This window comes from Botryllus schlosseri, chromosome 7 (genome assembly GCF_051294905.1).
Source record: "Botryllus schlosseri isolate E-star chromosome 7, Bs_hap1, whole genome shotgun sequence".
Lineage (NCBI taxonomy): Eukaryota > Metazoa > Chordata > Ascidiacea > Stolidobranchia > Styelidae > Botryllus > Botryllus schlosseri.
In genome coordinates, this window is record NC_137242.1 from 21871332 (window position 1) to 21887339 (window position 16008).

At 39.7% G+C, this 16008-nt stretch overlaps 1 protein-coding gene across 1 annotated transcript; it reads right to left on the bottom strand.

Moving 5' to 3' along the window:
• Positions 1 to 7799: 7799 nt before the first annotated feature.
• LOC145442193 (uncharacterized) lies at positions 7800 to 15325 on the bottom strand. The gene is made up of 3 exons (XM_080320092.1): positions 15057 to 15325; positions 13045 to 13197; positions 7800 to 9028 (listed from the first exon to the last, which is right to left on the bottom strand). The coding sequence occupies exons 1-3, from the start codon at positions 15073 to 15075 to the stop codon at positions 8886 to 8888; spliced, it is 315 nt and encodes a 104-aa protein (XP_080176218.1). The 5' UTR covers positions 15076 to 15325; the 3' UTR covers positions 7800 to 8885.
• Positions 15326 to 16008: the final 683 nt, after the last annotated feature.

Consider the following 16008-nt stretch of genomic DNA (forward strand, 5'->3'; position numbering starts at 1 on the left):
AGTGCAGAACCTACAAAGGTTCGTTTGTGAACGTGAACCTCTAAATTTCAGAGGTTCACACACAGAACTCGAACGTGAATCTCGCGTTCACACCATCCCTAATCAATATCGTATGACTTTAAACATGCGACGCTGATTTGAGGGGTCAAGCTTGTATCGCTGTCAATCTTTTTGGCAGGGCCCGTCGCGGAGACGCATGCCGGCTTAAACTCTATGTGTTTTCACGTGTCCTGGGTTAATAATGTCAAGCGCCTAAAGTGAGGAGCTTCGGATGCGGCTCCAATTTCACTCAAAATTACCGACATGCTCACATTACAATACTACTCATCCAAGGTTACTCACAGCCTTCACTTCCTAACCACGAAAGGCTTCGATATCAATATACCAATACAAAAACATCCAGCCGGCAAAAAAAACATTCAAGAAAGGGACAAAATCTTTCCGAATCTTAACTGGGACAACGGGTGTCAGCGAAACATTATCAACATTATTTGTGATATTCGAAACTAGGTTAGATTGGATTGTATTGGCACGGTACGACAGCGGTGCTGAGAACCTTGTGAGACTTTGTGCACAATGGAAGTTTCAACAGCTCAATGCATTTTTTGTGGAGAAACTCTTGCACTTCCTCTTCCACGAACCCTGACTCGAGTAACTTGGCAAAAATGACTTGAGTCGACGCTTCAAAAATGTGGATTGACTCGTGACTCGGAGCAAAATTTACGAGTCAATTTCAAGTCATCAAATGAACGGTGCCGATGAAATCACTGTATTTTGTGTATGTTCGGATTGTGCGTGATACGCCAGTGTCACTTGAGAGCAACCAGTCATTAACTGATTGTACGTTTCACGGATCCTCCATTGCTACATCACAAATAAACTGACCGCAAACGAAATGATCACAGCTTACGTTATCGTAGCAGTAGTAGTAAATTATTATAATAGTAACGCATCGCTGTTTGTTAGATGGCTCTGTGCTTACATTGCGCAGCGCTGATCTTTACCAACCCTCTTGTGTGATTCAAATCGTACGAATATAGTTTGTGCGTTTATATTCTCACGAATGTGTACATATGGTTAGTGTATTGTACGATATCAAATTCTTTCAACTTCTGGAGGCTTCGTATTCGATCCTATATTTTGACTGATAATAACAGAATGTAGCGCGTACCTATTATATACTCCATGTAACATGCATATATATCGATTATATGGGTTTAGGATTGGCGTTCCGCTTCTGTGAATAACTAGTTTTTGAACAATTTTTGCAACTCCTAACTCAATATATGGACTTTTTCGCCTTCTCGGAATTGGGTGTCGATAGTAGTGACTTCCTCCTGAAGATGACTAGAAATCACAACTCCGCTGTCATAATGTGGCCTATGAACATACTCGACATTTGCTATCGTGAAGGAATATTAGTCCTAAGTATTTCTTACTACAAATTCGAGAAATGTGTTGGATAAAATACACGCATTTTCCAATCTATACTCAGAATGGCTTCGCGGGACGGATGAAATCATTTGGCAGGCCGTATGTTTTACACCTCTGATTTAGCTATACAGTTACTGACGTATTTTATTAGCATCTCTACTAGTGTGTGAGCGATACAATGCATTTTTGCATTTATATTTAACTTAACATTCATTATTTGATTCAATATAAATGAAGTTTAACACAGCTAGCAAATCATGACGATCGCCTGCTCCACCGTCCCTAAAATATGGAGGGATGCAAGACATATGCATTTTGCGAAAAGGAGCGCTGCGGGAAAAAAGGTTAAGAGCCACTGGTCTACAACTTAAGTTAATAGCCGAAAAACTGGAAAACCGTTTGGATATCGGTCGGTTTTCCTAGAAAGGTCATGGCAATTCTATATGGAGAACCACCGATCGGGAGATCGCCAGACTGGTATGGCAATATCACAACAAGACGGCATTAGGTTGGGCTAATTCTTCTAGGCCGGGTAGATTGTGGTGTTTTATTGTCCGCTAGGTTTCCACCTTTGCCTCATATCAGTTCGTTATTACGTTGTTCCTATGTCCTTCGGAACAACCAACGGTATAGGTGTAGCTGCGTTTCCTATCGTCATGTGAGTAGTCTTTCCTTGAAAGGTCACGACATTCGTTACAAAAGAAAAATGGTAAATGGTGCTACAAATAGGTGCAGTCTTCGAAAACATATTCAGTAGGGATGGTGTGAAGACATGAAAGGTTCAGGTTCGTGTGAACGTTAACCTTTACGAAAGGTTCTGTGTGAACGTGAACGTGAACCTTATGACGTAGCGTGACGTCATACTGCTAATTCCAACGTAACCTTTTTGAAATGTTCTGTGTGAACGCGAACGTGAACCGTATGACGTGACGTGACGTCATACTGCTAATTCCAACGCGACATTTCAGTGAAATGATATAATGTACAATGAATATCGGCATTGTTCAGAACAATCTGGTATGCGCAATACAATGGCCATAACAATGACCCGTTGCGACTCTCCGATTGTTCGAACAATGCCGATATTTCAGACTTGGAGGACGGATTCTAGGTGGATCAGTGCCTGATCATTATTTTAATTTATATTTTCGGAATCGGTGCAACAATAGCTTTCGATCAAGATAAGATTCAATAATTTCTGCGCTCGGGAAGATAGCTTTTGGATTGTCAGAAATCCTACAGTTGCTTACGCAAAACAATTCTCCACTCCAGCCTCGGCGAAGCGGAACGAAGCTGCAAAATCGGTCGTTGCCGTTCCATGTTTAATTTCTTTAGTGCAATCCTTAATTAAGATTTCAAGGCGTTTGATAAGCCCGGTAACCCAAATTTACCAAGATATCAATTCATTAGGATTGAGTACATCGTACATGCCGATAAGGCAAGTCTTCTCACTTCGACGAACTTACGCGTGAGCTTCACTCTCACACGCTGCGCACACACGTATATAATACCTAGTGCGATTTTTTACATGTCAAAAAAAGTCAAAATTTTGTCAAAATTGTAGCGTTAGGTCAAAAAATGTCAAATTTGTTTAAAGTCAAATTTTTTTTGCAACCCGCATTTCGTTTGTATCGTAGATTTTGCACTGTCGGCGAACTTATCATTTGACATTTTGAAGCTTTTAGCCTACTTCATAGGCCGAACGTTGTAGGCGGCCCATTCTCTGCTCATTGTGAATCATAAACATTCCAATGAAACAAATAGGTTGACATGGTGGTATGCTTAACGTACCGCGATATCCTAACTGCAGCAAGACTGCGTGGGCATTGCATGGTTCTTATATCAATAAGCGCATGATGAAAAATAGTGATGTAGACACCATTGTCAGAATGAAGCAACACGGTGTGTCACCAGCAGTATACGCACTACTTCAGTGTTGTCAGCCAACAACTGCTGCTGTTGAACGTTCTTTTTCCATTCTTGGCAAGCTGCTTAGTAGGAAAAGACATTTTCTACCCGAGAATGTAGGAAAGTATCTTTCGTTGTACTACAACAAATTTTAATTATTTCTGTCATAATACGTGATGTAACTACTGGAATTCTTCATACGGTCAGATTTCGTTTAAATAAAGTTTTTTTTGTCACAATTTGTCAGTTTTTGAGTCAAAAAAGTTTTTTCAGGCCAAACTACTTCGTAAGGACAGACAGTTCCAACCAGAAATGAAGATAAGTAGTACAATTCTTACATTATGTGGGAAAACCCCTAATTTGCAAACGTTAGGTCGAAATTAAGTTTTTTTAACGTAAAAAATGTCAAAATTTTGATTTTTTAGATCAAAATCTTCAGTTTTAGGGTAAAAAATTGCCCTAATAATAACATAGAATGACTAAAATTTGACTTTTAAGCAAGTAGTGGGGAATCTCCCAGAAGACGGGAAACTGTCCGCGGGCCGGACAAAATCCCGTCGCGGGCCAGATCCGGCCCGCCCCTGACCTAATGTAACCTATTTCAGGTTGCCTTGTTCTCCATTACGAAATGGTCAACAGAGCATGCGTTGCTGATATTTCTAGTTTCCCGAACAATATTATACATCCTAAACTGATATTCTATCTCATCAGTCCTATCCGTGACAACGAATGTAATCAGCGAGACCGGCATTATAGCCATAGTCTTATAATATAATATAGTCACAGTGGCTATGGTGTACCACATTCGCTACGATTGTCATTTGTTTCTTTTACCCTATTATGTACTATACTGAAATTAGTACTAGTGCCAACAATTTCCGTATGATAGACCCCAGTCTCGCGAACGAGGTTGAATCACGTCAAATCACCACGAGAATGATACCAGTAACATTCAGTTCCACGTATAAATTGGCTGCAGAGATTTTCAAGCTAATCAATTCTGCCAATAGCCTGGTAAACTTCAGTAACGAGTAACTGTCAGTAATTTTGCGAAGAAATTCTGGAAACTTGACTTTACAGCTAAATTGAGGCAATATTACATATCAAAATGTAAAATTACAAGCTACGGACAGTAATTGGCTGCGACCGGTAATTCGTTGCAAAATTTTCAGAAATTTCCCAGTAAATCTACCAGATTTTTTACAGTGTACAAGTACATGTAGTGTATTTCGTTCTTGAAATTGTATGATTGCGGGTCAAGCTCACAGCAGAGACTCACTAAATACCCACAAAAGGAAAACTGAATAGTTCGAGTAAACTTTTGTAACAACGCGTATAAAATCGTTGAGATCCGCAAGGTACATGCTCGGTTAGCGTTGATTTTTTATGCTGCCAGACATAGAGTGGTCTGAGGTTGAAATGCAAAGAATTTCAGCCAAAGATGTTATAATGACATGAAAATTGTATTATATGGAAAACTTCACAGTGCATGCAGAACCTACCAAGGTTCGTTTGTGAACGTGAACCTCTAATTTTCAGAGGTTCACACACAGAACGCGAACGTGAACCTCACGTTCACATCATCCCTAATATTCAGGTACCGCGATACAGAGGCTATTGTGCTCAGATTTCATGGCCCATCGCTATCATTGCTAAGAAGAGCAAACGCGATACTTATTCCGTCTACAAGCGCGCCATTGCAAATTGAACTCGCGCCTACATAGAATGAAGATTCGCGAAACTGGTCCGTACGAACGACTTGGCGTACCAGAAAGAGTTGATTATCACGTAAAAGCTGTTACAATCAATTCTTACACCATGGTTCCTCTGATCGAACACGTTCTGCTCACATGTCACGATATAGAATGTAAAAAGATACATCATACATTTAAATAGGCTGTGGAAAAATCCATTAGAGTTTAGGTACCAAGAATAAATGACTCACACAACAGCATGGATCCGAGGTTGATCTTGGCTGAATTTTAAAGATTTCAGCGCCACAGTCGTGTCTTGGTCATGAATATATGGCCTGCCGCAAACTCACCTCACATGGAATTCATTCCTCCACTCTTATGCAGTTCCTGGCGCATTGGAGTTTTTTTTTTATTTCTATCATCTTCGGAAAATGGCCTATTTTCAGTAAATTCACGAGCGATGAAATTGTTGACAATTATTTTTTGTTGTATTTGTATCTCCTAAATAAAATATTACTTATTTTGTGGTCACCATACCCATCGCCTATGATAGGTAGCACATCGTTGTACTGACGCAAAGTTTTTGAATGTGGTCTCCCATTTTAAATCGATATTGAATTCATGCGGCCTGCGGCTGCAACGAAATTTGCAAAGTGGCCCGTGACCAGTTTTCAGTTGGCGACCCCTGTTCTGATGCGTCATTGCCTTTCTTTCATTTCATTTTGCCGATGGTATCTCCATATTACTGTTGGCACTTGGCAGTACGTTCTCACACTATAGCTTTACATGTCATGATTCCACCTCCCTTCTGCAGTGAATCCAAACGAATCTGATATACTTTACGTTTCGTCCTCGACTCGAAATGTTAGAATTATATTAGTCTATTCATCTTCGAGTACTCGAATCATTGTGCCAAGTCCTATATATAGCCTATGGCTATATTTATGAATAATTGATTATATGCAATCTCATATATTACGATTACGATTAAGATTACGATCACTTTAAAGTTTTTTTCAAATGTGATCGATTACAATTAATGTAATCATATATTATTCGACTATGATTACAAATTACGAATACCAGGCTTGTACAAACTACTCATTTAGTTATAGTTGACGGTCAACTAATTAACGTTTTTTGAGTAATACTAGTTCTAGTTCTAGTTTCAGATTTTGAAAATTGAGAGTTCTAGTTACAAATCTAGTTTCACATTTGACAATATTATTAGTTTCCGAACAACTAGAGAAAGTAGCTGTCGTGGTTTTGCGTGAATCGGGATACCGGTGTTCTGTTTGATGATGTTTGTGTACTTTTGCAGCCATTGCCAGCTCAGAGCCATATCACTACTAACAGTGGCGTAGCCAGCGGGTGGACTGGGGTCGAAATCTCTCCCATTTCAACTCAAACCCACGTCTCTTGTAATGTCGATTCCAAGTTTGATATTTCTGATAAAATAAAAATTAATGTGTTGCCTAGAAGAATGAAATCCACTTCAGTACGGTTCTTAACATTTATGGAATTGGGACCCACTACACCAGAGGTGCGTAATTATTTTCCTGAGCACGAAAAGCAGAAAATACATTGACGGGCTGAGTCAAAAGTTTGCTCAATATTCTGCGGTGCATTAATTTTTACATGTCGTTAGTTCTAGTTCTAGTTCTAGTTCTAGTTCTAGTTCTAGTTCTAGTTCTAGTTCTAGTTGCGAATTTTGAAAAGTGAATAGTCCTAATTCTAGTTGCGGAATTAAAAAAGATGGTAGTTATAGTTCTGATTGCGCTTTTTGAAAATCCAGTAGTTTGTACAAGTCTGACGATTACCACATGTCTGCTCGTTAGCGCAGTTTGTTTGGCGGAATTATTTTGCCATGCAGGCTTTTTGTCCGGTTGTTAACTCACATAAAGGAGGTGGTTCGCATTTTGCAGATATGGGTGAATGAATCACGCGGGGCATACAATTACATAATCGTTGTCGTATGGCACCGTTCACGCACTCACTTTAGAGCACTTCGAAAATATTCCAAATTTTAGGGTTTCACTGATGAAGTTCTTGTTTTTTTTACCAAATGAGGAACGGGAATACCTTCAACACGAAGTATGGTCATTGGTCCTGGCAAAGCGAATATATTTGTCCCCGTAATTGATATTAATTTCAAAAATGAGCGGGAATTCAATTTGGTTTTGCCTGACTTCTACTTGGAACTGAAAAATAATGTTTATGCAATTTAATCAGTGAAACCGTGAAATTTGGAAAACCGGTATTTTGAAGAAGACCTGTCTTACATCACTTCTGAATGCTGCTTAGATAATATACGAGCTGCATGGCAAAGATGAAATGTCGCCGACTACCCTACATAAGTCTTGATAGTAACTGGAAATGCTTCTGTATTCGGCGGTTTATTGAATGAATCATTACTGATTAGTGGTGCGTTTCGTAACATTCTAATCCAGCGGTTCTCAACCATTTTGGACATGCGCCCCCCTTGGGGATGGTCGAAAATATTGCTTCCCCCCCTGACCCCCCCCCCCCCTCAAATGAAGTTGAAATCAGCCTATACTCCGTTGAGCGCGACTGTTGGAGTTGGAATTTGGCGAGATTTCTTGAATACGAAATAAGTCTCATCTTTAACAATCGTCTTCTCAGAATGATTGTGAAGCACATTCTTAGTCAGAATTCATATAGACGTGGTCAATTTCTCGCCCCCCCCTGAGAGCTTCCCGCGCACCCCAGGTTGAGAACCCCTGCTCTAATCCAAACCAGCAGTGTTGGGATCAAGTCACTATCTTCGAGTCACGAGTCATCTCGAGTCATTGCACATTTTGACTCGAGTCAAGTCAAGTCAATGGATTTTCAAAGGTGACTCGAGTCAAGTCAAGTCACTCGTTTTTTAAGGTGATTCGAGTCAAGTCGAGTCAAGTCAAGTCACGATACAAGTCAAATTGAATTTTCGAAGTATGAGTGATGATGCGGTCATTACATTTTGCTAACTGGGTGAAGGACTGATTAAATGGCCATTTATCTTGAATCAAATAACATACATAAAGGTAAATATAAATGCAAAAAGGTGTTGTATCGCTCACGCACGCGTACAACTGAAAATTAAATATGTGAGTAACTGCATAGCAACATACTACAGTTACTTATTATCAGCCAATATAGAGGATCGAATATAAAGCCTCGAGAAGTTGAACAAATTGATGTGGTACGATACACTACCCATCTACACATCCGTGAGAATATAAACGCATAAACTATATTCGATCGTACAAGAGGGTTGATAAAGGTGAGCACTGCGCAATGCAAGCACTGAGCCGTCTAAGAAACAAAGATACGTCGCTATTAAATTCATCGACCGCTACTGCGACAACGTAGGCTGTGATCGTTGCGTTTGCGGTCAATTTATTTGTGATGTAGCAATGGAGGATCATTGAAACGTACAGTCAGTGAATGACTGGTTGCTCTCGCAAGTGACATCGGCGTATCGTGAACAGCCCGGACATACACAAGATAGGGTTATTTAATCGACACCGTTTACTTAATGACTTGAAATTGACTCGTGAATACTGCTCCGAGTCACGGGTCAATCCACGTTTCTGAAGCGCCGAGTCAAGTCAAGTTATACGAAAAAATTCACTCGAGTCTGACTCGAGTCATTCCAACATTGCAAGCCAGTATTGCTTTCTATGATTAGGTAACTTCTAATATATTATAATACGCACTACTGCTATTACGTATGTCGATAATGTGATTTAGCCCCAATATAGGCTACGGATAATATGCTAACTAGGCTATTTCTTCATATTCATGCGAATATTGCAAAATGATATATCTTCAATTCTTATTTTCCTTTCATTCCTTTATCCTGAAGTAGACGTTTTTCACATTGCTCTGCGGTACGTTATATTGAGTCAATTCCAACCATGTTCCACCTGGATCTTTGTATGAGAACTCGACCTTGCAATTAGTCTTTTCGACATTCCGATGTAAGACTTCTGTGTTATGGATAGCATTAGTTTGAAAGCTTCGGAATATAGGACTATAGGATTATATATATATCCCATAAAAACTCAGCTACTTGCCGCAAGAATTTCAAGGGATTCGAGGTGAACATTCGACCTAATGATGATATTGTATACGATGTAGTTGTAAGCAGAGAGTCTGTATGAGTGGTAGGTGGAATTCATGGTGTTTTTCGACTAGTATGCTCATTTACACCAGGCCAATTTTCTTCATTCCTATAGCACGGCTCACGTCCAGGCTTTTAAAAGGCACCGGCTACAGTCTACTACACCGATGAGATTGTGAGGAGGATCATAAATAACCCTCCACAACTTAGGTATTAATTCTAGAGTCGACCTCAGTCAGACTCTAGCCCGCAGCCCATTGGTGTTGCAGTTGCAGTGATTCCAAACCTTTTTAATCTCGCGGATCGGTGAAACTTGACAAAAAGTGTCGCGGGATGATGAACCGTAAGAAATTCGAATGAATCCTAGATTTAATTACAACAAATGTATGCAACTCCAATGTAATATTAAAAACTTCCATTAATTCTGCATTTAGTAAATTAGATATTTATACGTGGGTTAATAGAAGTTACTACAACGCGAGGATCGCTAGGTCCTGTGACAGACAATAACTTCATTGCGATTTTCCGATATCCTTCGAACGAAATGTGACTCTTCTGTTTGGTATAGCTTCTATAATACTGCCAAGTGACGGTTAATTGCACTGCGGAATTTAACTAAGTTTCGTTAAAAGTAACTTTCACGTATGACTTGTGCTAAACGAGTTGAAGGCTACTTTTAAACACTTTCGTGCTACACCTGCACCATTGTTACGTACGGACAATGCAGACCATGAATAGGCCTACGATATAGCAGGGGTGGGCAACTATATTCCTCCGCGGGCCAAATGAGAAGCACAAAACACGTTGGCGGGCCGAGTCAAAAATTTTAGTCTATTCTCAGGCGTATTAATTTTATTTCTAAATTGAAAGCAGTAAACTACGCTGATACCTAATGACTGCTGCACGTTAGATGTGTTAATATTAGGGAATGAGAAGGTGACGGTTTATTACCAAAACACAATATTAATTTGACGCCATATTTCGAAACAGTTAAACATGATACATTTTGAACTCTCGTTAAACCTTTATCCGCGTTTTTCTATCAGGACAATAAAATGTATTTGGGATGCTTCAAATCTCGTCTTGGTGATTGGCTTTCCAGCAGTGTGCAGCTTGGCGAAATTTCCTTTGTTGATGAGCGAAGCTTGCAGTTCATCTGAAATTTGCCCTCCCTTGAGCGGGTGCATGTCTTCGTGTTTTTGTCGTAAGACCGACTTAAATTAAACTTCTTAAACACGGCGACCTGCTCGGATAAAAACAAAATTGGCCTGGTGTAAATGACCATATAGTAGTCTCGACAAACACCATGAATTGAATACCACAAACAACAACAACTTACCGTTTAATGCAGGGGCAGCCAGCCCGTGTGGATCGCGAGAAGATTTTCGAAATTAATTATCTTATTAAAAATGGATTGCCCAGATTGTGAACTTGCAAGGCCAACCAAAATTGGATTAGTCTGGCGGCAACATTTAGGATGTTGATGACTAAAATATCAGTTCCGACGCGTTGGCAGTTCAATGGGCCTGTAACATTTATGGTAGATGATCATACATTACTATAAAGTAGAATGTTTTGCGGTAGATTTAGCTAAAGTATATTTTTTTCGCGCTTCGCGCATAATGATATCTCTCGATTTCTTGCTTTTAATATTGTTACCCCTCCTGAAAATAAAAATAAAGTACCACTTAATAAGCCAGATAGAGTCTACCTATATTCGCAATTGCCACAAAAAGTATCGTCCAATATGCGACTTTGCGTTCGCGATCACTGAAAGACCGTCGACGATGAAACTTGGGCACAAAACCATTGACGCATATTGGCCGAAGCTTTCGATATCGATATGTCCAGGCACCAAATAATCCAGTCCTTGCAAACTGAGCTCAGCGATATACAGCAGATCCGCAATACACTCAAGTACCAATGTTATTCACTTATAAACGTTAAAAAATTTTCGCGCCTGGCGCGGCTAGTGGCCCGCGCAATGGTTCGTCAATATACATGTGGCCCTCTGGCCGAAAAGGTTGGCCACCCCTGGTTTAATGCGTAGCCTATAATGATAATGGCAACAAAGAATTGTTTTGGTGACTTTTTGTGACTTTAATCGTTACGGCATAATTTGCTGCATTGACTTTGAATCTGGATTACGCGGTGCGAGGTGTGAAGGCTGCGTAGTCGCGGCATTTAAAAGAACAATCTTCAAAGTAAACGAATTTTCAACCCAGGGTTTTAGTCCACAGAGACATTAAAAAGTAGAATTATGTTTTGAATTCCAAGCAACGTATCGCGGGCCGCTCAGAATAGCTCCGCGGGACGCACTTTGACCAGATCTACTCTATAGTATACTATGACACCATCAAACTTCATAATGAATGTAAAATTAGATGTTTTATTTCTTTAATTCAGGGGCGGACAACTTCTCCGGTCGGCGGGCCAAATATCATATGATCGACCGAAAAGATCATCGCCATATCAAATATGCCGGACCTGATGTATGGAACGGTATCCAGCCGGCCATCCGACAGTTGACGACCATGTCCACATTCAAGTCGAAATACAAGCAATTACTACTACATAAATACAGTCCATCCTCAAGATTACCGGACCACGACTGGCCTATCGATCTCGCTTCCCATGACATGCCGCCCTATTTTTGTCGCTTTCTTTTTCTATACTATCTTATTTACTTTCATTAAGTGTGCATGCCTCCTCTTTAGATCGCCTAGGCCAAGGTGGGTGTCTGATTCCATAGACTACTCCAAGTCGCTTCGACATCTTCCTGTCTTTTCATTGTATCGCTTTTTTTGTGGTGTATTGAACTGATAAAATTGCTTATAAACCAATGATGATGATGATGATATGGTAAAATGAAGTACTTGGCGGGCAGATTACAGGATCGATACAGTAATCGCGTATTTATCCACCTATACGAGGAATAGGTCGTACTTAATGTAAACTTTAGGTTTAAAGTATAGAGACCGAAAAGAGTATTTATTAAATTTATGAACCTAATGTATACTTCAATAGCTGTTGAAGTCAATCAGGCATCTGTGGTCGATCAAAGTTGTCAACAAGTTCTCTGAACTCTGGCTGCATGTCGGATGTAGAAACCCTTAGTAAAGACTGCACGTGAACATCAGTTAGGCTATATTGGAACGCAGCCGTTTCTTTTTAATATTCATGGTCAAAAATGTTTGCTCGCAAATATATGTAGACCCAAGCAGAACAAGCAGTTTCATAACCATCTCTTCGGGTAAGCAAATTAGGACTGTGGCACGTAGAATTTGTCAATACTGTCTGATTATAATTTCACTTTCAGGGTAGAAACTCTCTGCGGGCCGCTCAAAATCCCGTCGCGGGCCGGATCCGGCCCGTGGGCCATATGTTGCCCGCCCCTGCTCTAACGTCTTGTATTTTGGAATTGAGATATATAATTTTGATATTTTTGGTGAACAGACGGGAAATTTTCCACGGACCGGGGGTTGAGAACCACTGGTCTATATCACAGTATCGCAGACGGTCAGCTCTTTAATCGGAATACTGAATTCATCGACTCGATCGATTTGCAAAACTGGCGAAATGCTAGGATCTCCATGGTTTGTTCGGACATTGTGGCAAATGTTCTCTTCGTTGTTGTTGTTAAAATTTCCTCTCAATTTTACTGCCCATCCCAAATTTTATCCCAAATACGTGGATACCTTGAACTATTAATTCACGTGGTACCATTTATGGACCGCTTACATACTCCGATAGTAGTTATAGCCAATTGGCTTCGGCGTTGAGTAATCACGGACCACAGTAATAGTCTCGGAAAACCCTGCTCAAGTAGGCGACAAGTGCAGTTTTGGCAGATAGTTGAAACCATAAACCGACTATACGTACTATCTTTCAACTCAATCCAATTATATTGATTATTCTTTATTATCTTCCGCAGCTTCACAATTCGATCGACCCGGTCAGGCTTGCCCATTATTCCTGACATTATTTCCGTAGGGATATGTAAGGCCCCTTGCCCACCGGTTCCTGGATTATTCACTGTAATACACGAATATTTTTATTAGTGTTTTTACTATAATTATATTTTATTGTTATATAAATAGGGGTTCACTAGCAAATAAACTCCAGACGATATTTAAAGTGTTTTCTGAAGGCTGTAAGTGTTAGTTATTCTACTCACCTGAAGTTTTATTGTAAATAAATAAAATCTATGTGGGATATATTTTTCAAATAACTACCACTAAAAAGTCCCATTGACTGACTGTTCTATTGATATGTTTGATACACGTCACATATCGATATATCGACAGATCAATTTCATGCACGATATCGATCGGGTTTTTAACCAATATACTTGTGCTATGTTTTGACTACCGCTATGCATATGTCTACAATCGAAAACGAATTGATCATTGAAAAAAATTAACCAATTATCACCATTGCCTGGGAATATATGAACACGAATGAGTTTTGGGTGCCTGCGAAGGAAGGCCTGGATGAAATCATAGGTCACTGGGAATTCTTGAAGAAAGTACTCTCTTCAAGCCTAGTCTGTCTATGTAGCAGTGAATGTGATACGATTGCAATCCAATTTACGATTTTTAAATGTACCGCGGCCCACCGCTAAATTTGGCAACGTTATTGCTAAAGAAAGGTGGTGGTGGCGGGATAGCGTAGTGGTATATGACGTATAATCCACAGTTGTAACAACAATGGGCTGCGGATTCGATTCCGAACGATGTCGACTCGAGAATTCCTAACTACGTGTTGGAGGTTTACCTTAGGCTCCTCATATCCATCTCATTTGCGTAAGCAGTGCCTTAAAAAGCCTAAAAGTTTAAGACCAATACCGTTAATATTTTTGCTATAGTCGGCAGACATATTACTATATACACACAATCTGATTGAAAACAGCATTTCGTTGGTGTTGTATTATAAATCATAAATCATCGAATGAAACAAAATAGATTGATATGGCGTGATGATCAGTACACCTAAAAAAGAGTGAACTTTTTGGTTGGTCGGAAGTTTTTACAAGATCACTCCGACATCTCAAGTAAGAATCTGAATCTTGACTGCGTGGTGGGCATTACTTGCGGCAGAGTGGTTCCCAACGTATGGATACTGGGTAGATAACGGATATTGGATAGTTAACGAAACTTCGATTTGGGTGGCGGTCTAAAAAGTGCTATGATTAGATAAACAACATTGTCGGTATGAAGGAACAGGTGTATCACTAGCAATTTAGCAATATACGCACTGGACTTGAATGCTGCCAGCAAACAACTGCCTCTGTCAAATGTTCTTTCCCTATTGGTGCCAAAGCTACTTCGTAAGGGCAGACAGTTCCAACCAGAATTGTGGAAAAGTAGCCTAATAGGCCTACAATTGTAACATTATGTAGCCTACAGTACAACAATGCCTAATTCAAATACTTGCGGGCAAAATTTTGGTAGAATTTAGTTTTCAAGTTCAAATATCTCATTTTTTCGTGCAAAATTCTTAGTTTTGAGTTAATAAAAATCGTCCTAATCTCCAAATTATCCTGCTTAATTGTTATCTACGAACATCGAACAAGGCTTATGGACTCTTCGCAGACTTCACTGCCCCAATCAAGCCGAAACCTGACATGATAATATCTAATATCCAGCAAGCTCAATTTTCGCATTTATAGTCAATTACATGTGTGTTATTCATTGTTTCTTTATTTTCATTCGTTATTGGTCATACCTCATTGTGGGTCGAACAATAAAACTTGCATTAAAAATGGGACGCCAACTGAAACAAGGCTATCGGAAGCTCTTGTCAAAACTCTAAATATTTAATCTCAACTTGCAGTGCCATATGTGTATAATACTAGTATAACGTATATACGTTTGATAAAATTACTTTCTTACCGAGGTAATACATTGTCATCTTGCTGTATTATGATACTCTCGAATCTTCAATACCGATGGAAAAGTATCACAAATTCACAATCCAACGAGTCCAGAATTATTGATAATGAGTAAGACAATATGATATAACAAACATTCGTAGCAGTTGGAATTTGTCCTAGTTTGCTATATTAAAGCTTCTGTTCTCGTTATTCACAGAAATCCTTGCTGGTATCGCAAAGTTGAAGAGGTTGGCAATAATTAGACACCCGCACCCGTGACATGATCAGTTTATAACGTGCTGCACAGGCAAGGTACTATAGTCCGGATGAAAATGTCAGAATATTAAGGTATTGACAAGCGCCACGACGAAGCCAAAACTTCTCAATAAAATAGAAGCCAAAGTAGCCTACGCAACGCAATCACAAACCGCAACATGTCGAGCGACTGCAAGCCTCTATATATAGAGCTCGCAATTTGGGGCCAGTTGATTCAACTAGGGTTTGCTATACCGGCTTCATAAGCCCAGGTGTGCCCATCAGTTTCGATGCTATGGAACATTGGACTTGAATCTCAACTTTTCGCTAAATGAGAATACCATGCACGACAATGAAAGAAAGGTCTATTGCTAGGAAACACTTTTGCGTCAGTAACGGTTGTAGCATGTTGCGTGGCAAGAAACAACGTAGTATCAACGCTACAGGTGGATATATCAGTGATTCTTAACCTTTTTCAGCTTGTGGAGCGGTGGATCCCTGGAAAATCAAAATCAACTCAGGGTCTATTTATACAATCAATTGTTATTTAATTCACTGTATTTTACTGAGAATTTGCACGTATCTTTATGTTATTACACCTGTTATGCGCGGTTGTGTTGAAGTTTGTGCAAAACTACCAAGTCGATTTTGGCCCATGGATTTTCCTTGAAGGAAATGCGACTTCACTGCTTGCTAGCGGTCAAATGTCGCTGAAA